The sequence below is a fragment of the Scyliorhinus torazame genome, chromosome 18 (assembly GCF_047496885.1).
Source record: "Scyliorhinus torazame isolate Kashiwa2021f chromosome 18, sScyTor2.1, whole genome shotgun sequence".
NCBI lineage: Eukaryota > Metazoa > Chordata > Chondrichthyes > Carcharhiniformes > Scyliorhinidae > Scyliorhinus > Scyliorhinus torazame.
This window is the reverse complement of record NC_092724.1, coordinates 27,991,099-28,005,253: the sequence shown is the minus strand read 5'-3', so window position 1 is coordinate 28,005,253 and position 14,155 is coordinate 27,991,099. Positions and strand designations below refer to the sequence as shown.

At 40.4% G+C, this 14,155-nt stretch overlaps 1 protein-coding gene across 5 annotated transcripts in view; it reads left to right on the top strand.

The window, feature by feature from the left end:
- ap3d1 (adaptor related protein complex 3 subunit delta 1) overlaps positions 1–14,155 on the top strand; it is a 91,342-nt gene that overhangs the window by 13,436 nt on the left and 63,751 nt on the right. For all 5 annotated transcript variants that reach the window (XM_072482450.1, XM_072482452.1, XM_072482451.1 and 2 more), the window contains 5 exons: positions 8,699–8,794; positions 9,515–9,595; positions 13,121–13,201; positions 13,337–13,444; positions 13,548–13,677. In XM_072482450.1, the coding sequence (XP_072338551.1) occupies positions 8,699–8,794; positions 9,515–9,595; positions 13,121–13,201; positions 13,337–13,444; positions 13,548–13,677 (496 nt within the window). The remainder of the gene's footprint in view (positions 1–8,698; positions 8,795–9,514; positions 9,596–13,120; positions 13,202–13,336; positions 13,445–13,547; positions 13,678–14,155) is intronic.

Genomic DNA, 14,155 nt, shown 5'->3' with positions numbered 1-14,155 from the left:
AATATTCACTTTGCTGCATTATAGGTCAAGAAATATTCTCGACTTCTGTACATTGTTGTATTGGTATTGTTTTAAGCAACTTGGGTTATCTAAATCATCCAAATCAAGCCTCCCAACTGGAGACACCTCTTTTTGGTTGGTTGCCGAATATGTTGGTTTGCTCCGAACCTGTCAGTGCTTCCTCAATCCGATATCTCTCCCACCCTCGACCCAATTAGGCGTGTTGAGTGGTACCATTCTTGTGTCTAGAATTATATATTCTCATTGCACATATATCTGCAAGTATTACAAAATGTTTCGTCTTTGGCAAACAAGTTTTGTAACACAGTTAATTATATGTTGAATTTTGAGGTTAATTATATTGCCATTGATTGAGTTGTCGCTAATGTCTGAAATGTAACCTACCTTCCATTTGAACAGACATCATGGGTGGCTCACAGCATGTCTCTGAATTTCACAAGGGTTTAAATGCCATGGTTACGCCTCCATGCAATTGCAACTTGAGCTCTTCTGTTGTCTTAGCTCGTGCTAATGTTACTGTAGTATCAAATTCCTTTCACAGCGATAGTTATGAGAGATTTGAAATCAAATTGTAGTTTAAGTTTGAAAGTGGCCTCTTGTTTGACCATCCACCAACATAAATGAAAACTCCATTAAACAAATCTCCAGAAAAGAGGAAATTAAAGCTTATTTTACTTGACTGGCTTAGCAGGAGCCAACATTGGGTCATTTATCTTAAGGATTATTGCAATGCTGCTTATGTTTTGTGGTTTGATATGATGAGCAGTTCTGGATTCAAACGTTATGCACAAGCTGAATTCTTGAAACTTTAGGATACTCCACTGTGTATAGCTTGAGTGTGCGGAGACCTTGTTTTTAAAGCTTAATTGTGATTTATTTTCTCTTGAAATGTTGTTAAAATATTTGGCTGGAGTAATCGGTTTCATTTCTACGGCACAAGTTTAGATATTTGCCTTCAGGGGAACGGGGTGTCAAAGTTGTTCATATAACAAACAATTCTACTCGTATAATTTAAAGGTTTTGACTAAATTGATCATAGCCGTAAGGTAGTGGAAATCTAACACTTGCAATGGAAAAGATCATCAAAATGCACTGGACGCAGACAGGTACCTATCAAGTTTCAGGTGTCACAACTTGTAACAGGGTGGGTGCACTTTGTGCTGCTGTTGCAGGATAGGTGTGCAGCTAGAGTTGTTTCAATGCAACAGAATGCAACATTTGTTTTAGCCTAGAGTGCTTAAAAGCTGATTATTGCTACTGAAACAAATTCTGCCTAGTCTAGAACGCGAAAGGGAAGGGGTATTTGTGAACAATTGGCTTCAGTAGCTCCCCAAGGCCCAGAATTGGAAGGAGGCATAGAAACCGAGGAAATAGGTGCGGGAGCAGGTCATTCTATCTTGAAGGCATTTTCCTGCACAACCCATATGCCCTGATATCTTTAATATCCAAGCATCTGTCCATCTCTGTTTTGAACATACTCAATGATTGAGTCTCCACAGCCCCAACCAATCAAGGAGAAACAAGCTTCCTGCATCTGCCCTGTCGAGCCTTGTAAGAACTTTACATGCTTGAATGAGATCACCTCATCTAAGGTATGTCTGATAGGGTTTACATAAGAGTGTATTGTGGTGGTTTACAGATTAAAAAAAAGTTACAATGAGGAGGCAAGGTGATTTTGTGAAGGTCCCTTGGTTTGATTGGGTCAGAGATGATCGAAGCAGTGTTTAAATTTATGATAATAGGCTATGTAGAATAGAGACATTATCTGTTCCATCAATAGCATGATTATTTTGGATTAATTAACACCGCATCAAAGGACCCTGGTTGTAAAAATGAGAAGTATTGGTACTGCTTGTCGTAGAATGTGAAGGGGCAGCACAAAATAATCTGTAAACCTGAACTTCACATTTAGTCGAAACTTGAACAATCATTCAAAAACATTCTTACTCGTTTGTATGAATGTGCCTAACTCCCATCACCCTCCTTTCTCTCTTTTCCCCCCTCCCCCCCTTTCAATGTATAACATTCATTTTGCTGGCAGCAATTCAACTGAATTGATCAACATCCTGGGGCTGAATTGGATCAGCCGTATACATACTGATGCTATAACTGGGAATTCTGCGGCAAGTAACTCACCACTTGCCTGGATGAATGCAGGTCCAAGAACAAAGAAACTTGACAACATCCAGGCAAAGCAATCCCGTTGATTGGAGCCCGACCCCCCCCCACCAATACACAGTGGCAGCCAAGGCTCCTTCGGTTGCCCATTCCAAAGTCTTTACCTCCACCAGTTCAAAGGACAAGAGCAGCAGATGCATGAGAACACCACCACCTGCAAGCTCTCTGCCAAGCCACACACCACCCTGCTTTAGAACTAGATCACTATCCATTCATTGTTGCTGGGGCAAAATCCTTGAACTCTCTTCCTGACAGCACTGTGGATGTACCTATATTACATGGGCTGCAACTGTTCAAGAAGATGGCACACCACCATTTCCTATAGGGCAATTAGGGATGGGCAGTAACAGCGATGCGCGCACCCCGTGAAATAAATTTTTAAAACTCCTAAATGACGTCCAATAGACATCCTCATTAGGCTAAAAAAAAATACATGCAATAAAGGTGAGGTTCATTTTTAAAGTTATGGGGTGGTTCTCTCTCCCTCCCTCCCTCTCTCTCATAAACAGGTTTTTAAAAAAATGAAAATATTTACATCTTGCTAAAGCCCTGATGTCTGAGGCTCACATCTGAATTGTGCAGTAGCCTCATGCATTTGTATAAATGTGGTTCGATACGAACCACATTTGCATAGATCGGACCCCAGAACCATTTTTTGCAATCTTTAAAAACTGATGGATCAGAATCAGCGAGTAGTTCCAAGTAGTTTCCAGCCGTTTAGGATCCTGGGCTCCCATCCTGCTTTCCTAAAATCTTCCCCAACCGCTGATAACCTGCTTTGCTGACATCTTTAAGGCCGCTGGGACCCAATGTTATTTTGGCCGGGACCCGTTGAACTACCTCTGGATGTCCACATGCCTTCTCCAGCCATTAAAATGGTCTGTCATTGCACTGGCAGTTGTAGTGCGAACTTAATTTGCTACAGGCTGCCCAAATAGAATATTTTCAAGCTGAAAATGATATTCATGGTGACTGTTGGAAATTTTGAATCTACACTAAATGGTGCCTGGGTTCAATGTAATTGTTCCCACTTCTGTAAATGGGCACCATAAACTTGAGAATTAATCACCTGATATCTAGCTAAAGGATAGTAAAAACAGAAAATACTGGAAAATCTCAGACCTGGCAGCATCTGTGGAGCGAGAAGCAGAGTTAATGTTTCAAGTCTATTTAACTTCAGAGCTAAAGACCCGGGGACCACCATCATTAGAACTTGAACCAAAAAAAAGACGTGTGTGTGTCCTCGATGCTGTGATTTTTAGCATAATGCCATGTAAATGTATTTCCTCTTTCTAAGTGAGATTGATGAGCACTCTGACATAAGGCCAATTGTGACCTAAGAAATTGATTTAATTTACATCTAGGTTAGAAGTGCGCAGAATGGTTTTCAGTGAATTTTGATCAATTCCAAGTGTTCTTCATAAATGCAAATATATTAAGAACAGGACTCTGCCTTTTGATATTTACTTGCCAATTCGGAGATGGGGATGTAATAATGTCACTGGACCAGTATCCAGAGACTCTTCAGACTGCCTTGGGCAGATAGTGAAATTTAAATTCAATTTTTAAAAAATCCGGAATTAGGTTTAATGATTGTGAAACCATTGTTGATTGTTGTTTCAAAAAAAAACCCAGCTGGTTCACAAGTACCCTTTAGGGAACAAAATTTGCCACCCTTACTTGGGCTGGCCTACATGTGACTCCAGATCCACAGCAATGTGGTTGACTGTTAACTGCCTCTGAAATGTCCTAGCAAGACACTCAGTGCAAAGGCAATTAGGGATGTGCAATAAATGCTGACCCAGCCAGTGTTGTCCACATCCCATGAATGAATAGAAAAAAGACTTCATGTCTTACTTACCATTTTAGTCTTAAACTGATCAGGTATGGGATACACCATTCTAGGATGGCTGGGCCTACTCCCGTCAGATTTATTCCACGCATCCCTTAAAGTGGCACTCGCTTTCGCACCCTCCTATCCCCATTACCATTCAATCTTGTAGTGTAACATAAAATAAGACTAAACTAATCATCTCCATTATAGTGCCTCTGAATTCTTGCCATAGCCCACTATCCCCAAAATGTTTGGTGCTCCTCAGTGATTCTGCTCAGTGACTGAGTGTCTCATTCACCATACATCATTTACATCTGACAGTTTAACAAGTTATTCAATGGGTGTGGCATCAGATGGGTAAATCATTGTATTCAAAACCGTAAATTTATGTATGTAAAGCTTGGGGAAGCTAATGTACAATTTGTGGTTATTGTCACAATGCAATGGTTTGGGCTTTCCATATTGTTATGGGCGAGGCTTTTCAGAACCCCAAAATGTATCATGGAGTTCAACCAACCTCTCCCTTTAATGGATTTGTTGCTTTTCCGAGCACACGGCTTTTTCCTAGGTGTGGGATTACAATTATGGACATGTGGGTTTTTAAACACAAAACACTGTTTATTCCATGAACTCATCTTAACATCTTACATAAACATTGGATCTCTTAACACCCTTTACTTCAAAGATAACTCAGAAAATATTGCAACAGTAAATAATTCCATAACATGTTCCTTCAAACTTCCAAGAGACTTAACACCGTTAAACAGTATCACATCAGGTTAAAGGATATATATATTTTCTGTACAATGGCAGAGACTGTCGCAAATTGGCTTTCTTCTTTTAAACTGCTCTCAGCAAAACCAGCCAGGCACTTTTTAGCTGCTCTCAGCAAAACCAAACTGCAAAACTTGCAGCTCTCTGGAAACATACAGACACTGCTTTTAAAACTGAAACTAAAAATCTGCAAAATGGCTGACCTAAAGCCCAGCCCCACCCACTCTCTGACATCACTGTTTTCTTAAAGGTACATTGCTTACACATCCATTTCTTAAAGGCACTCTTGCATGACAATGGGCACTAAATTTTGGGTCGGATAAATCGAGTCTTGGGGCTCAAACTGGCAGTGGATTGGCCCAGAGTCTAGATTCAGGTACCATTTCCATTATAGCTGCAGTGTCGACACAAAGCATAAAATAATGCACTTTGAGTTGCGGTTAAATATTTTGATGTAGACCCATCAACTAACTCGGATACAATCTGTTCCTTGTCGAGCAATATTTACTTTTGGATGTGTACTAAAATCAGGTTAAGCTTTCAAACTAAAAGTATGTGTCTTAGTCCAAATAGTCAGCATTGACTGTACAACAAATTCATTGGGCCGGATTCTCCCCCAACCGGCAGAATCCTCCGCACCTTCAGGGGCGAGGCCGTCGCCAGTGTGGTTGGCACCGCGCCAACCGGCGCCGAAGGGCCTCCGCTGGCCGGCACAAGTTGGCGCATGTGCGGGAGTGCCAGCGTGTACTGGCGTCATCCCAGCGCATGCGCAGGGGGTTTCTTCTCCGCGCCAGCCATGGCGGACCGTTATAGCAGCTGGTGCGGAGGGAAAGAGTGCCCCCGCGGCACAGGCCCGCCCGCGGATCGGTGGGCCCCGATCGCGGGCCAGACCACGGTGGGGGGCGCGCCCCAGGGCCAGCGCCGGTACGGACCTGGTTTGATTTACGCCGGAGGGTCTGGCCAAAAATGGGCGGCCACTTGGCCCATCGCCGAGGGGGGGCCGCTGCCAATGGCCCCCGACGGGCGCAACGCGATTCTCTCTTCTCTCCCCCCCCCCCCCCCCCCCCCCCCCCTCCCCCCCCCGGCCAAAAAAATAGTTTATATCATATGAAAACTCATCTGGAACTTTTCGGTTTAATTGTATTTTGGAGCAATTTTCACATGCAGAAAGTAAGAATAAGCTGAAAATCTATTTCCTTAAGGATTTGCTGTAAATGTTCTCAATATAAAGCATGATTTGCTTGTCACAAGTAATTCCCTTTATTTCTCCCTGAATTTTCAAGAAATAAGCACATATTGATATATAAATGCAAATTATTATTTTGGATATATTTGCATTTCTATGTTCCAAAGAACATAGCTAGATCTAAAATCTATTTGAAATTGATATACCTTGGGAAATGCTTCTGTGTATAAAGAAATGGTGTCGGGGAAGGAGACAGCACACTAGCTCAAATGTGAATTACCCCTTTAATCTTAGAATATTGACATAATTTTCAGTGTGCTTCATCTAACGTTCTTCAGATAAAGCTATTCCTGGAAATGATTTATTATCCCCATTGCTATCTAAAAAGCTTTTTAAAAACTTGGTGAGTCATCTTGTGCAAGAGCTAATTGAAACGTATGTAGCAGTAATGGAGTCATAGAAAGCTTATATTTTCACCATGCATGAAGGGTCCTCAACAGTAACAATGGATTGAGGGAACTGGTAGTACAGGTGGCAAAAGACAAATTGGGAGGGGAGGGAGTGGCCTCTTTTTTTTTTACTGACTGTCTTTTCCGACTGACTATATCCAGATAGAAATGAAAATTCTAAAATGAGGAAACTTAATAGAGAAATTTCACCCAGAGGAAACTCCATCTCGTGCAGCAATAACTTTCCCAATTTTTATTTTTTAATAAATATTTCCAAATGCAAACAGATTCTCCTAGTTAGTCCCTTGAATTCATTTTAAGTGGTGGTTTACCTATTTTGGATTTTCTTCCCTCTGTCCATCCACCCCAGCCTCCTGTGTATGAGATCAAAAGAGGAAGAATTACAAACCACAATTTGTGTTCTAATTAATGGACTGGGTTGCTTTTTCCAAATAAGGTGCCCTTTTTTGACCAAGCAAGTAGTAAATAAAATTTGAATTGTGTAAAGTTGTTGTTAAAATGTAATGAACATTTTCCCAGCTTTGAAATTAGCCTGTCTAACCTGTCTAGCCTGTGTTGTGACAGTGGTGTTGGATCTGGAATATGAGCTGCAAAATTTGAGTAATCATGGATTGCTCTTTTACTGTTGCATCTCAGTTGGACAGTAGCAACAATTTGTGTTTAATGCTTTAAACAATGTCCCAGACATTTTCATAAGCATTATGAACAAATTTGAATGTCAAGGCTCATGAAGCGATACAATGGCAAATGGTTGCAAGCTTAGTCAAAGAGGTAGATTTTATGGAACATCTTAAAGGATGAAAGAGAGACCAAGGTGTGTAGGGAGGAAAATCATGCACTTCAGGCCTAGGTAGCTGAAGGCAAAGCCACCAATGAAGAAGCAAATAAAATAGGGGCTCATGAGACCAGAATTAGACCGATATCTTGCTGGAGTGTGAGGGGTGTTGTAAGGCTGGAGGAGATTAAAGGAATGGAGGGGTGAGGTCATGGAAGCACTTGAAAATGAGTTCTCACTTGATTGGATGCCATTATAGATCAGTAAGCACAGGATGATGAGTGAATGAGACTCCGTATGAGAAAGAACATTGGCAGCAGAGTCTTGGATGAATTCAACGTGACGAAGGGTAGAATGTTGGAGGCCTGCCAGGAGTGCCTTGGAGTAATCGAGCTGAGGTAAGAAGGGTGTGGATGAGAGTTTAAGCAACAAATAAGCTGAACCAGGGACAGACTCAGGCAATGTTACAAAGGTGTTAATAGGCAATCTTAGTGATAGTAAGGATAAGTGGTCAGAAGCTCTGAGACAAGTAAGGCCAAGGCCCCCCACAACAGTCTAAATGTGATCAGATTTCCAGTTCTCTCTGCTTTGACAAAGAGTCATCCAGACTCAACATTAGCTCCCTTCTCTACAGATGTCCAGTATTCTCTTTTTGTTTCAGATTCCAGCATCAGCAGTAATTTGCTTTTATCTTGGCGAATAGTCTGGTTCAGCCTCAGACTGTTGTCAGCAAGAATTGAATCAGGAGCTAAGGAGTGGAGTTTGTAGCAGGGATTGAAGACGGTGGTTTCAGTCTTTGCAGTGTTTAGTAGGAGGAGAATTCTGCTCATCCAGTTCAGGATGTCAGATGAACAGTCTGATAGTGACAGTGGAAGAACTGGATCTCATTGCTGAAAATAAATTTCACTTGCAGATGACCGTAAGAGTATGGTTAAGCATTTCTGACAGTGACTCCAGTAACCAGTGGCTGCCATATAATGTCAGTTATTTCACTATGCTTTTCCTTTTTGTTGTGTTTTTTTAAAATTCCCTGTTAGTTTGGTCTCCTGTCCCTTTTCTGGGGAGGCAGTTGGTTGTGCGCTGTAGCTGGGTCAAAATCCTGCAACTCCCTCCCTAATAACACTGTGAGTGTGTACCTACAACACATGACTGCAACAGTTCAAGAAGGCAGCTTACCATCACCATCTGAAGGGAAGTTAGGGGTGGGCAATGAATGCTGGCCTAGCCAGCAAAGCCCAAATCCCAAGAATGACTTTTTTTAAAAAAACTTGGTATTGCCCAAGCAGTATTGGATGGGTTTTGTCGCTTGATGTTGGTTGATGCAAATAAGTGATTTTATAATCGGCACACTTAAAATAATTACAACTGGTAGTTTTCCCAGTGAATTTTCAAAATACTGTGCGTTGAGCAGATAAATAAAGCTCTTAATGTTGTTGCTGATATTTCTTAATTGTTTTCAGGCCAAGTATATTTCGCAGTGTATCGATGAAATAAAACACGAGCTGAAGCAGGATAATATTGCAGTCAAGGCCAATGCAGTCATCAAACTTGCATATGTAAGTATATTATCATATTTGAGAAATGTCCCACTTAAATAAAATTAGATAAAGTGTGCTGAAAGCGTGGCAATATATATTTGTTCAGTTAATGCACCGGAGTAAATGTCTTTTGGTAGTTTTTTACGTTGGTGTGCAACTTCTCGGATTATTATATCATAGTTATTTTTTGTTTTTCACATCCTTCAGTTCTTATTCTTAAGGTGCAATTAACAAGATCCACTAATAATTGAACTTGTTCTCTCAACCACAATCCCCCATTCGCCAAGTACTGAATATTACCAAAGCAGACCCTGTCATCATCTGTTTTCATGAAATGTTGGGAATTTGCTTTGCACCATTACTGTAATTTTAGCACAAGTGTGCCTTGGTTTAGATTTAGGACTTAAATGTGACAGTAAAGCAGAGTGGAGGAGGGAGTTTGGTTTGTTTTGCTTTGGAATCAGTTGAGGCCTTGACACCAGATTTACACTGAAGTTAAATTTTGATGCAAAGCTGACAGCACTAAACGTGTAGTGTGAGTGCATCGTTGAGAGCTAGGATTCGGCACAAAAGCATTGTTGGCAGACTATTGTTGGTCTAAATTTTCTTTTTCAAGATAAATTCCGTGTGGAATCTAAAAGAACTGAAATATATTGAAAGTATTCTCTTGTTTCATCCTTAGTGATTTAAATCTTATATTGTACAGTTCTGTGATTTACTATTATTTTCACCCCACAGCTGCAGATGCTGGGTTATGACATCAGCTGGGCTGCCTTCAACATTATAGAAGTAATGAGTTCATCAAAGTTTACATTCAAGGTAGAGACATTTTTGAATCTATAAAGTGGTTTGATATATTACTGTGTAACGTGTGTGATATGGTAATATAAATTGCCAATTACACAACTAGGAACCACCAGAATGTTACGTTAGCATGTTTGTATTTGCTGAGAATGCAGTTGGAGATTCACTAATAGTGGCAAATAGTGACATTTATGTTCTTTGCAAAATGTATTTTAACTTTCTTTTCTTTCATGTCTCATTGCACGCAACTGGGAAAGAATCTTTGGAAGAGTCGTTCAAAAAGTTTATTATCAATCCCTTATTCCTGAAAGTCCAATTAGTGGAGGCTTGTCGGGCTTAATAATTATTGACATTGCTAGTTTTGTGGCCAGGGCTGGCTTCCAACATGATGTTTTCTAGTCCATGTGAAAGATTACTGAAACTCAACTTGTGCTTTAAATTCTTTGATGTTTTGAACTGGTTTAGACGAATTGGAGCAAATTATGCTGGCAGTCTGTATAATGGAAACTGTACCTCCACATCTCCTAATACATTAAACGTTTTGCCTATTGCATGCACTTCCAATACTTCCAGCAAGTAACTGTTCCTGTCACGCCATTGCTGGGTTTCACCATATGCATTTTAAGCTTCCTGAATGAAATCACCAAAGTAAATGATGCTCTGCTGTACCACACTGAAATTTGCTAAACTTGCAACTATTGTTTCTTGAGACTCCCTCCAGGCTGTTTCTAAATTTTCATTAAGCATCCACCGTGGTGCCCCAGGTTGTGTCTGCGATCTTGATCTGAGCTGGTCTGGTGCCTGTAGCCTTAGCTGGGTCCCCTCCTACATCCCAGTGCCAGCTTGCAGCCCAAACCCTCCCTCAACCAAAAGCATTAAAACCTAGAAAGTAGAGCAGGCGAGAGGGAAAAGCATCACTGAAAAAGGGAAGAAAAAGAAAAGAATGAGACTGAAGGAAAGGAGGTGAAAAAGATAGTGAAACTAGATAGTGACTATGCTAATGGTCCATGGCTGTGGGCTCGATCAAGCCTCATTCCCATATGTAACAAAGGATTACGAGTGCAAAGACGCAGGAAAGGAACAAGAGAGCAAGAATCCATAAAGGGAGCAGGGCAGAAAATGGATAAGTGAAAATGGGAATGGATAACGATAATGGAGTTACTTGAAGATCACGCAAGAGAATGTGATCCATTGTAATGTCAATATCAACCCTTTTCTCACCTTGATGTATAGTTGATAATTTGTCTGAATGTTCCTTGCCATAAGTAGTCACCGCACCCCACAGTGATGTTGATTCCTGGCCAAGCTGCATCTTTCTTTTTGTAAAGAAAAGTGTTCCCTCATCCCACTGCCCTGGGGAGGCTTCCCAGGATACATTAGACTCTGCTTGTCTGAGAGTTTTCCTTTGGTACCTAGCCTAAATGTTCCACTTGCACTCCCCACTCTCCGAACACTTGCAAATTATAACAACTTTGCTCAGTTCCCTACTGCCTACCAAAGAATAAGGATTTTAAGAGGGAACGTGTTAACATTTAAGAATCATTTTAAATAGGTAATTATACTAGCATCACAGGTAGGCTTACATTAACACTGCAATGAAGGTACTGTGAAAATCCTCTAGTCGCCACATTCCGCCGCCTATTCGGGTACACTGAGGGAGAATTCAGAATGTCCAATTCACCTAACAAGCACTTATTTCGGGATTTGTGGGAGGAAACCGGAGCGCCCGGAGGAAACACACGCAGATACAGGGAGAACGTGCAGATTCCACACAGCCAGTGACCCAAACCGGGAATCAAACCTGGGCCCCTGGCTCTGTGAAGCAACAGTGCTAACCACTGTGCTCCCATACTATTATCAAAGTGAAAAGTGCAAAAGTGTTTACAGGGCAGCACGGTGGCGCAGTGGTTAGCATTGTTGCCTCACGGCGCTGAGGCCCCAGGTTCGTTCCTGGCTCTGGGTCACTGTCCGTGTGGAGTTTGCACATTCTCCCCGTGTTTGCGTGGGTTTCGCCCCCACAACCCAAAGATGTGCAGGATAGGTGAATTGGCCATGTTAAATTGCCCCCTTAATTGGAAAAAATGAATTGGGTACACTATAAAAAATTTTTTTTAAGTGTTTATAGGAGTGTTGTCAATCAAAATTTGACACCGAGTCATATCGGATTGGGGCAGATGACCAAAAGCTTGGTAAAAGCATTGGTTTTAAGGAGCCTCCTAAAGCTGGAAAGCATGGAGAGGTTTAGGGAAGGGATTTGAGAGCTTATGCCTTTGTCAACTGAAGGCACAGCAATCAATGATGAAATAATTAAAATCAGAAGTCTCTAAGGGCATGGGATTGGAGGAGGTTTGAGGTGGGAATTGGTGAAGCCATAGGTTGGAAAAGAGATAATTCTAACATTGAGGTATTGCTTACCTGGAAGCCAACATAGGTCATTAAGTCCTGGGGTGAATGGGACTTGGTTTGTGTTCATGTGGAAGATAAAAATTAATAGGAATTGGTTAATTGAACAGCCTGTTGCCACTATTTCTGTATAATATCCCTGGTAATCATACTTTGTGTATTTCATTCACTTTACCCCACCTTCCCCCAGTGTTGCCTAAAGATATACTTGGGTATTTATTTTAAATCATTACTCTCTTCATTCCTGACGTTGTAGAAAATGGGAATTGAAAATTTAACTTGTGTACTAATTTGTTATTTTAAGTATTTCTTTATATTATAGAATATATTTTGCATTACATCAGATATATTCCTCCTGACACAGCAGCATATATTACTCCTATCGGCAGACCTGAATCTTGTTCATTATGTTTGAAAGCCGAGTAAAATACTTACTACAGCACAAGTTCGCAACTCCCCAGTCTTGTTGAGCTGCTAATTTGGGGATGTGCTGTCTTGAGGTTCTGTTCAACAGAAACAACATAGTGAAATGAGCCTTGGTGCTGCTGTTCATGAATCTTTGTGAAAATATAAGATCTGTCTATTTTCACTAATTATTAAGCATATATTGCTTTGCACTTTAAAGTTCTGCCCAGTATCCTTATTAAGTGTATATTTTTCAACTAGACCTGTGAGGCTTGGGATTCCCAAGTCTTCGTAATTCTGAATAGATTATAAGATGTGCTATTTTCTGGCAATTCAGCTTCCCGTTTTCAGTAAAACCTGCTTCTGCCTGTAGTTGTTGCTGTCTCAGCACAGTTGGCAATGGCTAAGTGTTGGGCTTATTTTAGTTACCCACCAGTTGGACAGTCGAGCTTCCAGAAAAAAATTACACTTGTGCAATTATAAAAACCTCTCCTAAACGAAAAAAATTTGGGCCAACAGGATTGGTAATATTTTAACACTTGAGTCTTATTTATCTGTACATTGCTCCTCACTGGAGATGCATTTCAGATTGATTTTATGTTGAACTTCTGAACTGATGTAAATAGATGATTTGAACATGGATATATCTGAAAAACTTTGATTTATACTGCTGTGAAGCACACTGAAATCTTTGCCAATTGTGATTGTTAATTTTTTCCCCCTTTATTGCAGAGAATAGGATATCTGGCTGCCTCACAGTGTTTTTATGAAGGGACTGATGTAATCATGTTGACAACTAATCAGATTCGTAAGGTAAATTGAGAGATGGTTGATTTATTTTAAATTAAAAATTTATAATTCTGGTGCAAAATCAAAATAAAACTCTACCTTTTTTTATTTGATCTTGTCACTATTAATTGTAATATAAAGTTTTTACTGTGTACACAGGATCTCAGCAGCCCAAATCAGTATGATACTGGAGTTGCTTTGACTGGTTTATCATGTTTTGTTACCCCAGATCTTGCCAGGGATTTGGCAAATGACATCATGACACTGGTGAGTTGTTTTGGATTCAAAACCTGCTTGCACTTGATAGGAGTTCCTTGTTGGATATCTGTTAGACTTGTACACTAACAGCATGCACTACTTTGGTCCACAGATGTCTCATACAAAGCCTTACATTAGAAAGAAAGCTGTGCTTATTATGTACAAGGTGTTCCTTAAATACCCAGAATCCCTACGACCTGCGTTCCCACGTCTCAAAGAGAAGCTGGAGGATCCAGATTCTGGTGAGTTTGTTATCTTCCTCACAGGGCACAATGCCAAACAGTGCCTATGAAATTGTGCAAATTATTTTAAGATCTTCCCATCATGTTGCAATATTTCACATTCCAACAGTGTAGATGAAGAAATTCATAACAGTACAACTGTACTCTGAAATTTTAAAATTGCTGGAATAGAATTAAGACACTTGTATCAGCTGCCGCTTAGTAAAATGCAAGACTAGATAGAACCAAACCAAGTGTCTGAAGGAATGCATTGGTTCCATTTTAGTTTAGTTCCAACATTAGCTTTAATTTGGAACAGAAACGTTATAGTTCAGCACTTCATAAGATTTATAAGATGGATAAAATCGATTTGCAATGATCAGCAATACTACCCCAATGACGCAATGTTTGTCGTAGTCCGCAAGTGTTAAATGTCATAGTGAAGTAATTTTTATATCACCCTTTTAAAATATTTAATGTCTCAATAGATACTTCATTA